At 52.8% G+C, this 20000-nt stretch overlaps 1 protein-coding gene across 1 annotated transcript in view; it reads left to right on the top strand.

Annotated features, from left to right (window-relative positions):
• The window catches only part of fhl1a (four and a half LIM domains 1a), a 26498-nt gene that overhangs the window by 963 nt on the left and 5535 nt on the right, over window positions 1-20000 (top strand). Inside the window, exons 2-4 of the mRNA XM_055644107.1 lie at window positions 2500-2684; window positions 7867-8041; window positions 13857-14026. Coding sequence (XP_055500082.1) covers window positions 2500-2684; window positions 7867-8041; window positions 13857-14026 — 530 coding nt within the window. The remainder of the gene's footprint in view (window positions 1-2499; window positions 2685-7866; window positions 8042-13856; window positions 14027-20000) is intronic.

Raw genomic sequence — 20000 nt, forward strand, 5'->3', positions numbered from 1 at the left:
CCGGCGTTGCATGCGCTGTAAGGACAGCAACTCTACCGCTGCACCACCGCGACTGTGTATGTGCATCTGTATGCTTGCATATGTTTATGCGTTCGTATCTGGGCATGTCTGTGTCTGTGTGTGTCTCTGTCTGTCTGTATCTGTGTGTCTGGTTATGTCTGATCGTGCATTTGTGTAAATCCGCTTGTGAGTGTGCATGTGTGCACGCGTGTTGTGTGTGTGTGTGAAGGCGGTGTGAAGCGGTCAGGGTGAGGGGAAGGTCGCGTTCCACATTTCTTGGCCAGAGGTCCATTGTTTCCATGCTGCGGGTCACTGACTCACGCTGCAGTGATGTGTGTACTCGCTGGTATGCAGTTCATGTGAAGATCAGAGGCCGTTAATCTAAGCCCCCTCCGCCCTCCCACTGAGTTGTCACTGTCACCCCATCACCTGCCTCTGAATCACAAGCTCCTCATCTCCCCAGCGATTCGCCCTCCACCTTGGCAAGCAACGCTGTACTGGGAGCAGAGTTACAACCACTAGATCCGTGCCAATCAAAACCGATGCTAATCGAAACCCATCTCCTCTGCCTGCATCTAATCCATGATCCATATCCCTGCAGATCCATGTGCCTATCGGAAAGCCTCTTAAATGACACTATCATATCTGCTTCCACCCCCACCAGCGCGTTCAAGGCGCTCGTCACCCTCTGTGGCGTGGGGGGCTGACGGGGGAGGGTGACTGGGATGGAAGCAGGGTGATGGGGAGGGGAGGGCGGGTGTGCGCTCCGGGTTGTGGCCCTCGGGGTTCAGGGTGCTCTGGGTTCAGGGTTCAGGGTGCTCCGGGTGCAGGGTGCAGGGTGCTCCGGGTGCAGGGTGCTCCGGGTGCAGGGTGCAGGGTGCTCCGGGTGCAGGGTGCTCCGGGTGCAGGGTGCTCCGGGTGCAGGGTGCTCCGGGTGCAGGGTGCTCCGGGTGCAGGGTGCTCCGGGTTCAGGGTTCAGGGTGCTCCGGGTGCAGGGTGCTCCGGGTGCAGGGTGCTCCGGGTGCAGGGTGCAGGGTGCTCCGGGTGCAGGGTGCTCCGGGTGCAGGGTGCTCCGGGTGCAGGGTGCAGGGTGCTCCGGGTGCAGGGTGCAGGGTGCTCAGGGGGTGCAGGGTGCTCTCTGGGTGCAGGGTGGGTGCAGGGTGCTCCGGGTGCAGGGTGCTCCGGGTGCAGGGTGCAGGGTGCTCCGGGTGCAGGGTGCAGGGTGCTCCGGGTGCAGGGTGCTCCGGGTGCAGGGTGCAGGGTGCTCCGGGTGCAGGGTGCAGGGTGCTCCGGGTGCAGGGTGCAGGGTGCTCCGGGTGCAGGGTGCTCCGGGTGCAGGGTGCAGGGTGCTCCGGGTGCAGGGTGTGTAGGGTGCTCCGGGTGCAGGGTGAAGGGTGCTCCGGGTGCAGGGGTGTAGGGTGCTCCGGGTGCAGGGGTGCAGGGTGTAGGGTGCTCCGGGTGCAGGGTGCAGGGTGCTCCGGGTGCAGGGGTGTAGGGTGCTCGGGTGCAGGGTGCAGGGTGCTCCGGGTGCAGGGGTGCTCCGGGTGCAGGGTGCAGGGTGCTCCGGGTGCAGGGTCAGGGTGCAGGGTGCTCCGGGTGCAGGGGGTCCGGGTGCAGGGTGCTCCGGGTGCAGGGTGCAGGGTGCTCCGGGTGCAGGGTGTAGGGTGCTCCGGGTGCAGGGTGCTCCGGGTGCAGGGTTCAGGGTGCTCCGGGTGCAGGGTGCTCCGGGTGCAGGGTGCTCCGGGTGCAGGGTGCTCCGGGTGCAGGGTTCAGGGTGCTCCGGGTGCAGGGTGCTCCGGGGTGCAGAGTCCAGGGTGCAGGGTGCTCCGGGTGCAGGGGGTGCTCCGGGTGCAGAGTCCAGGGTGCAGGGTGCTCCGGGTGCAGGGTGCTCCTCCGGGTGCAGAGTCCAGGGTGCAGGGTGCTCCGGGTGCAGGGTGCTCCGGGTGCAGGGTGCTCCGGGTGCAGAGTCCAGGGTGCAGGGTGCTCCGGGTGCAGGGTGCTCCGGGTGCAGGGTTCAGGGGTGCTCCGGGTGCAGGGTGCTCCGGGTTCAGGGTGCTCCGGGTTCAGGGTGCTCCAGGTGCAGGGTTCAGGGTGCTCCGGGTTCAGGGTGCAGGGTGCTCTGGGTTCAGGGTTCAGGGTGCTTCAGGGTTCAGGGTTCAGGGTGCTCCGGGTTCAGGGTTCCGGGTGCTCCGGGTGCTCCGGGTGCAGGGTGCTCCGGGTGCAGGGTGCTCCGGGTTCAGGGTTCAGGGTGCTCCGGGTGCAGGGGTGCTCCGGGTGCTCTGGGTGCAGGGTGCTCCGGGTTCAGGGTTCAGGGTGCTCCGGGTTCAGGGTGCTCCGGGTGCTCTGGGTGCAGGGTGCTCCGGGTTCAGCGTGCTCCGGGTGCAGAGTCCAGGGTTCAGGGTGCTCCGGGTTCAGGGTGCTCCGGGTGCAGGGTTCAGGGTTCAGGGTGCTCCGGGTTCAGGGTGCTCCGAGAGCCGCTGACAATGCTTCTGCCCACAGAGCCGTACTACCGGTTCCCGGAGCGGACCGGCGGCGAGCAGCTGAGCTGCCAGCACTGTCAGCAGCCGCTGCACGGACAGCGCTTCGTGGAGAGGGACGGGCGCCCGTGCTGCACCCGCTGCTACGAGAAAATTGTCGCCAACTCCTGCGCCGATTGCAAGAAGCCGATTGGCTGCGGTTCCAAGGTGAGCGTGGTCCGCTCTGGAATATACAATCTTCACCCCCACCCTCCACTCCGCTCCACTCCACCACAGCATCCCCAACCCCCAGAGCACCGCTCCTCCCCCCATCCTCTCCCCTCCACCACCCCATCCCCAACTCTCAGAGCCCCTCCACCACTCGCCCACCAAGCCCCCCTCCCATCATCTGCCCATTCTCCCATCCCCTGCACCCTCCTCTCCCATCCCCCCCACCCCCGCAGTCTCCATGCCCGAGCTCCGGCTCTGCCTGACCCCTGATTCGGTTCACTCAGTTGATGCTTGCAATAGATACATAGAGACAGGAGTCGGCCCTTCGAACCTGTTTCGCCCTTCAATTGAGTCAGGACTGCTGCTCCACTCCAGTGGCGGAGTGCAACACTCACCTCAAACCCACTGTTGATTTGACCTGGAGGTTTGATGTCTGCGACCTGTGGTCTGTCATAGCAAGTCAAGTCAAGTCACATTTATTTATACAGCACATTTAAAAAACAACTCTCGTTGGCCAAAGTGCTTTACATTTATTATAAGAATAGTATAACAAACAAACTACATACATATAGCCCTCGTCCAGAGGACGTCAAGAAAGGTTTGGGAGTACAGATGAGTTTTTAGTCTTGACTTAAAGGAGTCGATGGAGGGGGCAGTTCTGATGGGAAGGGGGATGCTGTTCCATAGTCTAGGGGCTGCAACCGCAAAGGCGCGGTAGCCCCTGAGCTTATGCCTAGACCGCGGGATATTCAGCGGCCCCAAGTCGGCCAATCTGAGGGACCTGGAGGTGGTGTGGTGGGTGAGAAGACTTTTAATGTAGGTGGGGGCAAGCCCATTGAGGGCTTTGTAGACATAAAGAAGGATCTTGAAATGTATTTGGAACCGCACAGGGAGCCAGTGGAGAGAGGCCAGGATCGGGGTGATGTGGTCCCTTTTTTGGGTGCCCATCAGGAGTCTCGCTGCGGCGTTTTGGACCAGTTGCAGGTGGGACTGGGAAGATTGGCTGATGCCAGTGTAAAGGGAGTTGCAATAATTGAGGCGGGAGGAGATAAATGTGTGGATGATCTTTTCGTTAGCAATTAGGACTATTTTTGTCAGTAACAATTTGGATGAGAATGTACAAGGTATGGTTAGTAAGGCTGAAGATGTGACCAAAATAAGTGGTATCATAGAGAGTGAAGAAGGATATCAATAGTTACCACAGTTTTATTTGATGAGCTGGACAGGTGGGTTGAAGAATGGCAAATGAAGTTTAATTCAGAAAGTGAGAAGTGTTGAAATTTGAGAAGTCAAACCATGGCAGGACGTTCACAGTGAATAGCTGAAGAGCAGAGGGATCCAGGAGTACAACTAAAGAGTTCCCCAAAAGTGGCGTTGCAAGTGGATAAGGTGGTGACGAATGTGTTTCGCATTCTGGCCTTCATCAAACAGGGTATAAAGTTGAACTTTATGTTATGGTTGTTTAAGACATTTGTGAGACTGGACTTCGAGTATTCTGCTCAGGTTTGGTTTTACACTGCAACAGGGAATATGTTATTGGGCTGGAAAGAGTTCAAAGAGGATTTAGGGGAATGTCAGTACTTGAAGGCCTGAGTTAAAAGGATAGGTTGGGCAGGCTAGGTCTTTCTTTCTTGAGGCATAGGATACCAAGGGTGATCATGAGGCATGAATGAGCAGAATAGATATGGTAAATGCACGGAGTCTTTTCCCAAGGTTGGGGAATCAACAACTAGAGGGCATAAGGTTAAAGTGCGAGGGGATTTTTAAAAAAGGAACCAGAGGTAACATTTCCACAGAATGCATGGAACAAGCTGCCTGAGGAGGTAGTTGGGGCAGGTCAAATGACAACATTTCAATGACATTGGATAGGCACATGGATATGAAGAATTTGTTGGAACATTGGCTAAAGGTAGGTAAATGGGAATAGCTTGGATGGACATCTTGGTCAGCATGGACAGGTTTGGTCGAAGGGCTTATTTCAGTGCTGATGGTTGCAGCGAGATGAGAGTGTGGCCAGGGTGGTGTGGGTCTTTGATTATATTGGTTGCCTTTTTGAAGCAGCACTTCCTGTAGATCACACGGTTGTTGTTCTGGCACCACAGAACCAGAATATCAATCTCCCTCCTGTACGGTGACTCATCTTCACCCACATTTGAGTAGAGGAGCAAAGAGGTCCTTCTGCAGTTGTTCAGGGCCCTGGTGGGACCACACCTGGAGTATTGTGTGCAGTTTTGGTCTCCTAATTTGAGGAAGGTCATCCATACTATTGAGGCAGTGCAGTGTAGGTTCACGAGGTTAAACCCCGGGATGGCGGGACTGTCGTATGAGGAAAGATTGGAAAGACTGGGTTTGTATTCACTGGAATTTAGGATGAGAGAAGATCTGATAGAAACGTATAAAATTATAAAAGGTCTGGACAAGCTAGGTGCAGGAAAAATGCTCCCAATATTGGGGGAATCCAGCACCAGGGGCCACAGTCTAAGAATAAAGGGGAGGCCATTTAAAACTGAGATGAGAAAAAACGTTTTCACCCAGAGTTGTGAATTTGTAGAATTCTCTGACACAGAAGGCAGTGGAGGCCAATTCACTGGATTAATTAAAAAGAGAGTTAGATAGAGCTTTAGGGGCTAGCGGAATCAAGGGATATGAGGAGAAGGCAGGCACGGGTTACTGATTGTGGATGATCAGCCATGATCACAATGAATGGTGGTGCGGGCTCGAAGGGCCGAAAGACTTCCTGCTCCTATTGTCTATGTTTTGTCTCTCTATTTGCCCAACCACCGTGATACCATCAGCAAGTGTAAAGATGGCATTGGAGCTGTATTGCATACAGGGTGAATGATGCACAGTATAGTAGAGCCTGGGCCAGGGCACACAGCTCACAGCTGCCCCCTGCTGATGGGAGGTATCGTTGGCAATCCGTGCATGTCTGTCAATGAGGAAGTCAGATCACTCACGATGGGTAGGAAGGAACTGCAGATGCTGGTTACACACCGAAGATAGATACAAAATCCTGGAGTAACTAATCGGGATGGGAAGCATCTATGGAGACCTTCAGACCGTCATCAGACTGGAGCAGTCACCCATTCCTTCTCTCCAGAGATGCTGCCTGCCCTGCTGAGTTACTCCTGCATTCTGTTTTTAGGCTGTGGGCCGAGCATCAAAAATGTGTCTAGAATTTAACTTTCGTGACCTATGTCTCGGAACTACATGAAATTTTGCACAGATTTAGTTAAAATATAATTGAGAAGGAAGTCATAACTCGTCAGTGCCAAAAGTTGCACATTAATTAATTAAACTAATTAGAAAATGAGATTGAAAAAGTAAGATTGAAAAGTATATGTATATATTACGTGGATATGACTGTAAGCATATATAATTATATTATATAAAAATAATATAATGAATATAATTGTGAGTGGGTATTTTGATTGAGACTGCCGCAGAGGTCCGGCTCCTGAACCAGCCTAATTAATGGGTGAGGACAGTTCCTGTGGGTTCCCCCGTTTACTGAACCCCACTGACTGCCAGTGTGCAGAGTGGGGGTCACGGCCATAGTGGAACTGGGGCAGTGCCAGGCTGGGGGAAGGCTAAGGCATCTTCCACTGACAGGAAAATGCCTAACCCTAACCCTACCTCGCCCCGCTTCCAGAGCTGTCCAGGGCTGGAGCTGGAGCCACTTTGGGACCGGCTGCGGGCTCCGTACGTGTGGCCCCGCAGCGCGTCCACCTCGGCTAACATGTCCTTTGGATCATCGTGGTGATGATAGTGGGGAGCAGCACTGCCCTGCACGCTGCCCGGGCCGCCTTCAGCACCACCATAGCGCGGCTCCGTCGGACCGCCCGCACACTCGCTGCAACATTGGCCAGCCGACAGCCCGACCAACCCCTCGCAGCAGCCACCGGCCGTCCAACCACTCTCACCACCCACCAGCGGCCTGGCAGCCCAACTGATCCTCCATAGCATCCATCGGCCTACCGACAAGCCCGACTGACAGACCGACCGACTGACCCTAATCCTAACCCTAGCTCTACATTTGTTATTTATCATTTTTATTTAACAGCTCACATCATAACTTTATAAAGGTAAATCAATTGAAAAACAAAATGATCAGCAAGGTTAGCATTACCTTTATTCCTTGGAAACCTTGCTATTGTTTTGATGTAATGAGGAGGCAGCCATGATCCCAGGTCCTCGCTGCCTAGCGACCATAAAACAAACCGCGGGATTGGTCAATTGGCGTCCGACCTCAATGTCAAACGTGCATTAATTGGACAATTACTACTCGGAAAATTGGAAGTTTTTCTCATATCTTTAAAAAATGTGCAGGGTTTGGTCTTGGCGAGTTTCAGGTATGATTTATATAATAGTTTTACACAATATGTTAAAAATTCAGGTCGTTCCATGAGTTGGGTCACGAACTTGAACGAACCTCGGCCCACAGCCTACACTCAAGATAGGTTTGTGTACATAGAGACTGGGAAGAATCTGATAACTTGAAATTAAATGATGTAATGCCCGGGTATTATTGTTCCAGTCGGGTCCAAGTGTCAGAAACTAGGCGTGAAATTTGTTAAACTGTGTTCATTTCTCAATCCCCTTTCTGCCTCTGTGCACCTTTGTCACCACCTGCTGGGGAAAGCCCGAACTGCATCACCGAGGACATGAGGTGATTTGATTACAAGCGTAAATCGTCCCCTTGGGGTTGCTCAGTCACTGCCCAAGTTCATGGCAAATAACATTGGGGTTGATGGAGCAAGAATGACGTGTTGCATGAAAGAGGAAAGTTTTACTGTTAATGGATGTGCCCTTCAGAGCATTCATGTCCAGATGAATCTTGAACTCCAAGTCCATTGGTCCTCGAAAGTGTCAGCACAAGTACATATGGTGGTAAAGAGGGCGTACTGTATGGCTGCCTTTAGCGGTCGGGGCATTGATTACTACAAAGGAAGTCGGGAAGTCACAACTCAACCTTATAAAACTTTGATTAGGCCACATTTGGAGTATTGTGTGCAGTTCTGGTTGTCCCATTCCAGGAAGGATGTGGAGGCTTTGGATAGGGTGCAGGAGAGGTTTACAAGAATGATGCCTGAATTAGAGGGCATTAGTAACATGGACAGGTTGGACAGACGGATTGGTTCCCCCCCCTCACTATCGGTTGTTCTGCCCGTCTGCACAGGAGCTCCACCATGACGGCAAGTACTGGCATGAGGCATGTTTCCGCTGCTATCACTGCAGCCGCTCGCTGGCCAACGACTCCTTCAGCATCAAGAACGAGAGGATCATCTGCTCCAAGTGTCTGCCACGCACCGACGCGTCCACCTGCCATGGCTGCAAGCGGGCCATCAAACCAGGTCAGTCCGCAAGCACCAGCGACCCAGAACCCACTTTAACCTCATAACAGTGATGGAAATGGGTTTTGGGAACTAGGGGTACTCTAAGGTCCGTGAGGCTGCGGTTGGGGGAAGGGAAGGGGGGGGGGGGGGGATTTTTATGTGCAGTCATACCCATGTAAGAGTACAAGAATGCATAACTTGTTTATGGTGTATTTATAATATAGTTTATTGTGTATTTTATGTCATAGCTGCTTTCTTGCATCTCTCTCTCAGACAGACGAAAGCAATGATCATAGAGTGGAATAAGTGACATTTTGGGTCGAGACCCTTCTTCAGACTGACCGTTAAGTGAAAGGAAAACAGGAGATATAGGCATATCTTCCATTCATTTGTCATTAGTACCATCTATATCTCTTGTTTCCCCTTTCCCCTGACTCAGTCTGAAGAAGGGTCTCGACCCGAAATGTGATCTATTCCACTCTATGATCGTTGCTTTCGTCCGTCTGTCCGCTCGCCCTTGGATTAAGTAGCGCAGGATAAAGCGGGCCAATGTTTGTGCCTTCTACCATAGGTGAATGCTGTGGTGGATGTTTGTGTTATCATTTTTTATTGTGTTTTTGTGTGTTCTTTTTCATTGTACCGCTGCTGGCAAATTCATTTCACCTGCACTTTATGTGTAAGTGACGAATAAAACTGATATTGATTGATTGATATTGAATTCACACCAATCCCCTCCCATTCCCAATCTGACCTTTCTGTCCTGGGCCTCCTCCATTGTCAGAGTGAGGCCCAGTGCAAATTGGAGGAACAGCACATCATATTTCGCTTGGGTAGCTTACACCCCAGCGGTATGAATATTGACTTCTGTAGCTTCAAATAGCATTTGCTTTCCCTCTCTCTCCATCCACCCCATCTTCCCAGTTCTCCCACCATTCTTACAATCACTGACTGCATTCTATCTCTGTCCCACTCATCCCCGACATCAGTATGAAAAAGGGTCTCGACCCGAAACGTCACCCATTCCTTCTCTCCATAGATGCTGCCTGTTCCGTTGAGTTATTCCAGCATTTTACATAGATACATAGAAAATAGGTGCAGGAGTAGGCCATTCGGCCCTTCGAGCCATTCAATGTGATCATGGCTGAACATCCACAATCAGTACCCCATTCCTGCCTTCTCCCCATATCTCTTGATTCCACTAGCCCTAAGAGCTCTATCTAACTCTCTTTTAATGCATCCAATGAGTGGGCCTCCACTGCCTTCTGAGGCAGATAATTCCACAAATTCACAACACTCTGGGTGAAAAGGTTTTTCCTCATCTCAGTTCTAAATGGCTTACCCCGTATTCTTAAACTGTGGCTCTTGGTTCTGGAATGCTCCAACATCGGGAACATGTTTCCTGCATCTAGCATGTCCAATCCCTTAATCATTTTGTGTTTATCTATAAGATCCCCTCTCATCCTTCAAAATTCCAGTGGATACAAGTTCCATTCCTTCATCATATGACATTTTTGCCAGCCCGGGAATTAACCTTGTGAACCTATGTTGCACTCCCTCTATAGCAAGAATGTCCTTCCTCAAATTAGGAGACCAAAACTGCACACAATACTCCAGGTGTGGTCTCGCCAGGTCCCTGTACAACTGCAGAAGTGTAGGAGCTCTTTGCTCCTATACTCAAATCCTATCATTATGAAGGCCAACATGCCATTAGTTTTCTTCACTGCCTGCTGTTTCTTGCAAGCTTACTTTCAGTAACTGATGTACAAGTACACCCAGGTCTCGTTGCACTTCCTCTTTTCCTAATCTGACACCATACAGAAGAAGGGTCTCGACCCAAAACGTCACCCATTCCTTTGCTCCAGAGATGCTGCCTGACCAGCTGAGTTACTCCAGCATTTTGTCTACCTGCCATTCAGATGATAATCTGCTTCTTGTTCTTGCCACTAAAGTGGATAACCTCACATTTATCCACATTATACTGCATCTGCCATGCATCTTCCCACTCACCCAACATATCCAAGTCACCCTGGATCCTCGTAGCATACTCTTCACTGTTCACACGGCCATCTAGCTTTGTGTCATCTGCAAATTTGCTAATGTTACTTTTAATTCCTTCATCTAAATCATTAATGTATATTGTGAATATAGCTGCGGTCCCAGCACCGAGCCTTGAGGCACCCCACTAGTCACTACCTGCCATTCTGAAAGGGAACCGTTAATTCCTACTCTTTGTTTCCTGTCTGCCAACCAATTTTCTATCCATGTCAATACCCTACCCCCAATACCATGTGCTCTGATTTTGCCCACTAATCTCCTGTGCGACCTTATCAAAGGCTTTCTGAAAGTCCAGGTACACTACATCCACTGGCTCTCCCTTATTCATGTTATTGACTACCTGAACTTAGTTGTTTGGGATAACATTCATTTCTTTTCAGTCATTTATGAATGACAAATAATTTCAATTCAATTCAAAATGTACAGGTCTATTACCAAGGAGATCTTGGAACATTTCACATTGTTTGTCAATGCTCTGCATGGTCTATTCTTCTGCCTCACTTTGCCAAAGTTTACTTAAAGCCTTGTTTTTTGACTCATCCTTCTCCCTCTTAACTAGTATATCGAATATCATTCAAGGGTGACTGCTAGCCAAGCGTTACTGCACCAGTAACTAATTGACTAACTCAGATTAATTATTCATTATTTGTGTTAGCTGTACATATCGTTCCAGAAAAATTGAACACAATATTCTAACTATGGCAAAACCAATGATTTATACAAGTTTTCTTTTAGCTTCTTAAGCATTATTTCCCATTTGAAAATGTAGCATAATTTGCTTTTGAAGGTTTGTATATCTGAACCCTGATTTTTTAAATGTGCACATTTTATGCATTTCCTTTCTCCAAAATACCTCCCAAAATTCATCATTGAGTTTTCGAGAGCGGAGAGAGAGAGGCACTGGGACAGAGAGAGAGAGGCACGGAGACAGAGAGAGAGAGGCACTGGGACAGAGAGAGAGAGGCACGGAGGCAGTGAGGCAGGGAGGCAGGGAGGCAGGGAGGGGCATGGAGGCAAGTAGGCAAATAAAATAACGTGGAATAATAAAATAACGTGACTTTACCTGAGCCTGTGCTTGCGGTCCAGTAGCCCTGACAGTGAGTTTAAGAAATTCTCCCTTGAATTTAATTCAAAGGAACACTGTGTTAAAACACATACATTTATTGAGTAATGTGGATCGATGTATTAAAAGGGTTCTAAGAGTAAACCTAGCAATTATAGACCTGTTAGTTTGACGTCAGTGGTGTGCAAATTAATGGAAAGGATACTTAGAGATAATATATATAAGCATCTGGATAAACAGGGTCTGATTAGGAACATTCAACATGGATTTGTGCCTGGAAGGTCATGTTTGACTAATCTTCTTGAATTTTTTGAAAAGGTTACTAGGGAAATTGATGAGGGTAAAGCGGTGGATGTTGTCTATATGGACTTCAGTAAGGCCTTTGACAAGGTTCCACATTGAAGGTTGGTTAAGAAGGTTCAACTGTTGGGTATTAATGGTGGAGTAGCAAGATGGATTCAACAGTGGCTGAATGGGAGATGCCAAAGAGTAATGGTGGATAACTGTTTGTCAGGTTGGAGGCCGGTGACTAGTGGGGTGCCACAGGGATCTGTGTTGGGTCCACTGTTGTTTGTCATGTACATCAATGATCTGGATGATGGTGTGGTAAATTGGATTAGTAAGTATGCAGATGATACTAAGATAGGTGGTGTTGTGGATAATGAAGGAGATCTTCAAAGTCTACAGAGAGATTTATGCCAGTTGGAAGAGTGGGCTGAAAGATGGCAGATGGAGTTTATAGCTGATAAGTGTGAGGTGCTACATCTTGGCAGGCCAAATCAAAATAGGACGTACATGGTAAATGGCAGGGAATTGAAGAATGCAGGTGAACAGAGGGATCTGGGAATAACTGTGCACAGTTCCCTGAAAGTGGAATCTCATGTAGATAGGGTGGTAAAGAAAGCTTTTGGTGTGCTGGCCTTTATAAATCAGAGCACTGAGTATAGAAGTTGGGATGTAATGTTAACATTGTACAAAGCATTGGTGAGGCCAGTTCTGGAGTATGGTGAGCACTTTTGGTCGCCAAATTATAGGAAGGATGTCAGCAAAATAGAGAGAGTACAGAGGAGATATACTAGAATGTTGCCTGGGTTTCAGCAACTAAGTTACAGAGACAGGTTGAACAAGTTAGGTCTTTATTCTTTCAAACACAGAAGGTTATGGGGGGACTTGATAGAGGTCTTTAAAATGATGAGAGGGATAGACAGAGTTGAAGTGGATAAGCTTTTTCCATTGAGAGTAGGGAAGATTCAAACAAGAGGACATGAAATGAGAATTAAGGGACAGAAGCTTAGGGGTAACATGAGGGGAATGTCTTTACTCAGAGAGTGGTAGCTGTGTGGAATGAGCTTCCAGTGGAAGTGGTGGAGGCAGGTTCGATTTTATCATTTAAAAATAAATTGGATAGGTATATGGACGGGAAAGGAATGGAGAGTTATGGTCTGAGTGCAGGTCGATGGGACTAGGGGAGAATAAGTGTTCGGCACGGACTAGAAGGGTCGGGATGGCCTGTTTCCGTGCTGTAATTGTTATATGGTTATATGGTGTTGATGACGCATTGTATTAATTACTGGCTGTTAACAAGTGCTAACAGTGGCCGTTAACAAATCGTTCTTGTCTGAGTTGAATAAAGTGAGAAACGGCTCAAACCTTTCTGCAGTACTCTGAGCTGGAAATTGAAAACTAGGAGAACGCTGTACCCCCCCGTTTCCATCACTGCTCATTAATCAACTGCTGTTAGTCCCAAGTTGGAACGGCCACCTCACTGCTCCACAGATCCGGCAATGACCTGGCCCTCGTGCTGTGTGAGTGGAGTTTGCACGTTCTCTCTAGGGTCCATTGGACGACTGGTGCAGTGAGGGGGGTGTGGGGGGGGGTGGGGGTTGATGATGGATACTCCCCGGGAGCCTGCTCGATGCGAAGGGTAGACAGGCCCTCTGGCAGACTGGCCTTCTGTCAGGGTATTGTGGTCCCCCTGCTATAGGAAAGAGCATAGACACAAGGGTGTTCCCAGATCATGAGGGCCTGAACTATGGGGACATGTTGGATCCATTGGAATGCAGGAGGGAAGATTTTATTGAGGTGTATAAAATAATTAGAATAGATTGGGTGAGTACACGGAGTCTTTCACCCAGAGTAGGGGAATCAAGAACCAGAGGACAAAGATTTAAATTGAAAGGGGAAATATTTAATGGGTTAGGTGCTCCTCAGGGTTCGGTGCAGGGCCGGTTACTGTTTATCACCGACATCAATGATTTGGATAAGAACACACAAAGGGTGGTGGGTGTATGGAACAAGCTGCCAGAGGACTTAGTTGAGTCAGGGACTATCCGAACATTTAAGAAACAGACATGTACATGGATAGGACGGGTTTGGAGGGATATGGGCTAAATGCGGGCAGGTAGGACTAGTGTAGCTGGGACATGTTTGCCGGTGTGGCCAGGTTGGGCTGAAGGGCATGTTTCTACACTATATCACCCTACGAATCTATAATGGGAAACTGAAGGGCTACTTTTCCACTCAGAGGGTGGTGGGCATATGGAATGAGCTGCCAGATGAGGTGGTTGAGGCAGAGACTTTGACATTTTAAATACATTTGGGGATGTGCATTGTTAGGAAAGGTTTACAGGGATATGGCCAAAGGAGGGGAGGTGGGCCTAGTGTGGGCGGGTTGGGCTGAAGGTCGCATTGAGCGTTGTGCCTGTCTGCCCACAGGGACTAAGAGCTTTGAGTACGCCGGCTCTCACTGGCATGAGCGCTGCTTCACCTGCCACCGCTGCCTGAAGGAGATCGGCTCGGAGAGCTTCGTCCCTCGCGGCGACGACATCTACTGTGTGTCTTGCAACCAGAAGAAGTTCTCGCAGCATTGCACCCACTGCAAGAAGGTGAGGCCAGGGCGGGGGTGGGGACAGGGTGTATACAGGGGCGGGGGCCGGGGCAGCGGGGCAGGGTCTATGCAGGGGCGGGGACAGCGGGCATGGTCTATGCAGGGGCGGGGGCGGGGGGCAGGGAGTATGCATGGGCCGAGAGTGGGGGGCAGCGGGCAGGGCCGAGAGTGGGGGCAGCGGGCAGGGAGTATGCAGGGGCCGGGCTATAGGGGGACAGCGAGCAGGGTCCTATGGCAGGGGCGGGGCGGGGGGGCAGGGAGTATGCAGGGGCCGGGGGGGGGGCAGCGGGCAGGGTCTATGCAGGGGCAGGGGCGGGGGGCAGGGAGTATGCAGGGGCGGGGCGGGGACAGCGGGCAGGGTGTATGCAGGGGCTGGGGCGGGGACAGCGGGCAGGGTCTATGCAGGGGCGGGGGCGGGGGCAGCGGGCAGGGTCTCTATGCAGGGGCGGGGGGGGGGGCAGCGGGCAGGGTCTATGCAGGGGCAGGGGCGGGGGCAGCGGGCAGGGTGTAGGCAGGGGCAGGGGCAGCAGGCAGGGTGTATACAGGGGGGCAGGGGCGGGGGACAGCGGGCAGGGTCTATGCAGGGGCAGGGGCGGGGACAGCGGGCGGGGGGTGTATGCAGGGGCTGGGGTGGGGCAGCGGGCAGGGTGTATGCAGGGGCTGGGGCAGCAGGCAGGGTGTATACAGGGGGCCGGGGCGGGGGCAGCGGGCAGGTGTATACAGGGGCCGGGGCGGGGACAGCGGGCAGGGTGTATGCAGGGGCCGGGGCGGGGGACAGCGGGCAGGGTGTATGCAGGGGCTGGGGGCGGGGACAGGGTGTATGCAGGGGCCGGGGCGGGGGGCAGCGGGCAGGGTCTATGCAGGGGCGGGGCAGGGTGTATGCAGGGGCGGGCACAGGGGGCAGGGGTCTATGCAGGGGCCGGGGCAGCGCCGGGGCACAGCAGGCAGGGTCTATGCAGGGGCCGGGGCGGGCACAGCGGGCAGGGGGCGGGGACAGCGGGCAGGGGGCGGGGACAGCGGGCAGGGTCTATGCAGGGACGGGGCAGGGGACAGGGTCTATGCAGGGGCTGGGGCGGGCACAGTGGGCAGGGTCTATGCAGGGGCCGGGGCAGGCACAGTGGGCAGGGTCTATGCAGGGACGGGGCAGGGGGGGCAGCGAGCAGGGTCTATGCAGGGACGGGGCAGGGGGCAGGGTCTATGCAGGGCCGAGAGTGGGGGGGCAGCGGGCAGGGTGTATGCAGGGGCTGGGGCGGGGACAGCGGGCTGGGTCTATGCAGGGGCCGGGGCGGGGGCAGCGGGCTGGGTCTATGCAGGGGCAGGGTCTATGCAGGGGCTGGGGCAGGGACAGCGGGCAGGGTGTATGCAGGGGCAGGGTCTATGCAGGGGCGGGGGCAGGGACAGCGGGCAGGGTCTATGCAGGGGCCGGGGCGGGGGCAGGGTCTATGCAGGGGCGGGGGTGGGGGCAGCGGGCAGGGTGTATGCAGGGGCCGGGGGCGGGGGCAGCGAGCAGGGTCTATGCAGGGGCGGGGGTGGGGGCAGCGGGCAGGGTGTATGCAGGGGCCGGGGCGGGGGCAGCGAGCAGGGTCTATGCAGGGGCTGGGGCGGGGGCAGGGTCTATGCAGGGGCTGGGGCGGGCGGGGGCAGCGGGCTGGGAGTATGCAGGGGCCGGGGGGGTGGGGGCAGCGGGCAGGGTCTATGCAGGGGCCGAGAGTGTGGGGCAGCGGGCAGGGTGTATGCAGGGGCCGGGGCGGGGGCAGCGAGCAGGGTCTATGCAGGGGCGGGGGCAGGGTCTATGCAGGGGCCGGGGCGGGGGCAGCGGGCAGGGTCTATGCAGGGGCCGGGGCGGGGACAGCGGGCTGGGTCTATGCAGGGGCCGGGGGGCGGGGGCAGCGAGCAGGGTCTATGCAGGGGCCGGGGCGGGGACAGTGGGCAGGGTCTATGCAGGGGCCGGGGCGGGGGCAGCGAGCAGGGTCTATGCAGGGGCGGGGGCAGGGTCTATGCAGGGGCCGGGGCGGGGGCAGCGGGCAGGGTCTATGCAGGGACGGGGCAGCGGGGCAGGGTCTATGCAGGGACGGGGCGGGGACAGCAGGCAGGGTCTATGCAGGGGCCGGGGCAGTGGGCAGGGTCTATGCAGGGACGGGGCGGGGACAGCAGGCAGGGTCTATGCAGGGGCCGGGTCTATGCAGGGGCCGGGGCGGGGGCAGCGGGCAGGGTGTATGCAGGGGGGGGGGCGGGGCAGCGGGCAGGGGTCTATGCAGGGGGGGGGCAGCGGGCAGGGTCTATGCAGGGGCCGGGGCGGGGACAGGGGGCAGGGTCTATGCAGGGGCTGGGGGCAGCGGGCTGGTTCTATGCAGGGGCCGGGGGGCGGGGGCAGCGGGCAGGGTCTATGCAGGGGCCGGGGCGGGGGCAGCAGCGGGCAGGGTCTATGCAGGGGCTGGGGCGGGGGCAGCGGGCAGGGTCTATGCAGGGGCAGCGGGCAGCGGGCAGGGATCTATGCAGGGACGGGGCAGGTAGGCTTTGGTGAGGGAGTCAGCATGGTGGGGAGGGTGGCAGTCAGTTGCATGGGAAGGCTGGAGGTTGGAGGGAAGAGGGGGTTGGGAGAGGGATATGGAGGGGGGGGGGGGTTGCGGAGAGGGTTGGGGGGGGGGGGGGGGGGGAAAGCGGGCGGGTTGGGGGAGGGAGGAGGACAGAGATGAGGGGGGGAGGTAGGCCGGTTCGGGTAGGGAGAGGGAGGGGGGGGGGGGAGGTGGGCTGATTGGGGAGGAGGGGCTAGCTGGAGGGAGGAGAGGTTCGGTGAAGGACAGGGAGGGGTTGACGGTGGGAGGAGGAAGGGGGGTTGGGGAGGGACGGGGACGGATTGGGGAGGCTGGGGGGAGGAGGGGGTTTGGGGAGGAAGGGGTGGGGGTTGGGGGTGGAGAGGGGTGGGCTTAGGGGGTTGCGGGAGGGGATGATTGGGGATCTCTTGCTGGCAGGACACACCGGCGGCTGTGATGTGGACATAGAATATTTAATTAACAAATGTACCGGCAGCGGAACAATGAGTTTCACAAATTCTTAAGTGATAGGATCAGAATTAAGCCATTCGGCCCATTAAGTATACTCCACCATTCAATTATGGCTGATCTATCTTTCCCTCTCAATCTCATTCTCCTGCCTTCTCCCCAAAACCCCTGACATCTGTACTATTCAAGAATCTAAATATCTCTGCCTTAAAAACATCCATGGACTTGGCCTCCACAGCTTTCCGTGGCAAATAATTTCACAGATTCACCACCGTCTGACTAAATAAATTCCTCCTCATCTCCTTCCTAAAGGAACGTCCTTTTATTCTATGGCCTCTGTTCATAGACTCTCCCACTAGTGGAAACATCACATTGAAGGATGATAAATCCCCAGGGCCTGATGGTCTGCATCCCAGGGTACTAAAGGAGGTGGCTCTATAAATTGGTGATCATTTTCCAATCTTCTATAGATTCAGGATCAGTTCCTGTGGATTGGAGGGTAGCGAGGGAAAACAGGGAATTATAGACCAGTTAGCCTGACATCAGTGGTGGGAAGATGCTGGTGAATTATTAAAGAGGTAATAATGGCACATTTGGATAGCAGCAAAAGGATTGATCCAAGTCAGCATGGATTTATGAAGGGGATATCCTGCTTGACTAATCTTCTGGATCTGACAAGTAAAATGGATGAAGGAGAGCCAGTGGATGTAGTGCATCTGGACTTTCAGAAAGCCTTTGGTAAGGTCTCACACAGGAGATTAGTGGGCAAAGTTAGAGCACATGGTCTTGAGGGTAGAATATTGACATGGATAGAGAATTGGTTGGCAGACAGGAAACAAAGTGTAGGAATAAGCGGTTCCCTGTCAGAATGGCAGGCAGTGGCGAGTGGAGTGCCGCAAAGGACACAACTATTTACAATATATATTAATGATTTAGATGAAGGGATTAAAAGTAACTCCAACAAATTTGCAGATGACACAAAGCTGGTTGGCAGTGTGAACTGCGAAGAGAATGAAATGTGGTTGCAGGGTGACTTGGACAGGTTCACTGAGTGGGCAGATGCATGGCAGATGCAGTAGAATTTAGATAAATGTGAGGTTATCCAATTTGGCGGCAAGAACAAGGAGGCAGATTATTATCTCAATGGTGTCAGATTAGGAAAAAGGGAAGTGCAACGAGATCTGGGTGCAACGAGACCTAAATGGCGGTGCAGGCTCGAAGGGCCAAATGGCCTCCACCTGCACCTATTTTCTATGTATCTATCCTCTCCACATTCACTCTTTCCAAGCCTTTCACTATTCTGAACGTTTCAATTAGGTCCTTCCACATCCTTCAAAATTCCAGTGATTACAGGCCCCGTGCTGTCAAACGCTCATCATATGTCAACCCACTCATTCCTGTGATCATTCTTGTAAACCTCCTCTGGACCCTCTCCAGAGCCAGCACATCCTTCCTCAGATATGGGGCCCAACATGGTTCACAACACTCCAATACTCCGTCGGACCAGCGCCCGATAAAGCCTCAGCATTTAATCTTTGTTTTTTTTTGTATTCTAGTCCTCTCAAAATAAATGCTAGCATTGCATTTGCCTTCCTTACTATCGATTCGATTTGCAAATTAACGTTTTGGGACACCTGCAACAGCACTCCCAAGTCCCTTTGCATCTCTGATTTCAGAATTCTCTCTCCATTTAGAAAATAGTCAACGCCTTTATTCCTACTAACAAAATGCAAGACTCCACACTTTGTTATGTTCTATTCCATCTGCCACTTCCCTGCCCACTCTCCCAACCTGTCCAAGTCCTTCTGCAGTCCCTGCTTTATCTACACTACCTGCTCCTCCCCTATTTTCCAATCATCTGCAAACTTGGCGACAAAGCCTTTAATCCCCTCGTCCAAGTCATGAATATACAACTTGAAGAGGAGCAGCAGGGGCACCAACCCCTGCGGAAATCCGCCAGTCACTGGCAGCCAACCTGAAAAAGCCCCCTTTATTGCCACTCTTTGCCTTCTGCCACAAAGCCAACCTGCTACCCTGCTTGCTGCAGCTTATTTGGTCGGTAAACACAATAACACACATAGAGTGATACAGTGTGGAAACAGGCCCTTCGGCCCAACTCGCCCACACCGGCCAACAATGTCCCAGCTACACTAGTCCCACTTGCCTGCGCTTGGTCCCTATTCCTTTAAACCTGTCCTATCCATGTACCTGTCCAACTGTTTCTTAAACGATGGGATAAATCCAGCCTCAACTACCTCCTCTGGCAGCTTGTTCCATTCACCCACCACACTGTGTGAAAAGTTACGGCTTGGATTCCTATTAAATCATTTCCCCTTCACCTTGAATCCATGTCCTCTGGTCCTCGATTCCCCTACTCTGGGTAAAAGACTCTGTGCATCTACCCGATCTATTCCTCTCATGATTTTGTATACCTCTATAAGATCTCATCTCATCCTCCTACGCTCCACGGAATAGAGACCCAGCCTACTCTGAAAAAGCTACTTATCTTAACTACTAAACCAGGTTCGCTTCTTAATAAACAGACACCACACAAACTGTTTGGTAGACCAGTTCAAAACTTTACTTAACATCGGCCGATGGAAGGGAGGGAGAACTCCAGTCAAGTGACCAACACAGACACTTGACTGTGCTCAGCCACCTTCTCTTAACAACAGAATTACATTGCCTTAAATAGGGTTTTTTTGTCCACTTAGCACATTCCACAGACATTAGTCATCGTCAGAGGTACAGGAAAAGGTTTCCACAGAATGCATCACATCAAACCTTTTGTTTACATGGTACAAGATATACTAAAAACATTGGCCATTTGCCTTAGGTCATTTTAACTCCAAATAGACCACCCTAGCTTTTTCGCTGCCTCCTCATGTCACTTGGTCCCTCATAAACATAGACCATTTGTTTACAAAGATGTGACTGTCTATTTCTCTCTTCCTTTATTGCCTCCTACCT

This window comes from Leucoraja erinacea, chromosome 12 (genome assembly GCF_028641065.1).
Source record: "Leucoraja erinacea ecotype New England chromosome 12, Leri_hhj_1, whole genome shotgun sequence".
Lineage (NCBI taxonomy): Eukaryota > Metazoa > Chordata > Chondrichthyes > Rajiformes > Rajidae > Leucoraja > Leucoraja erinaceus.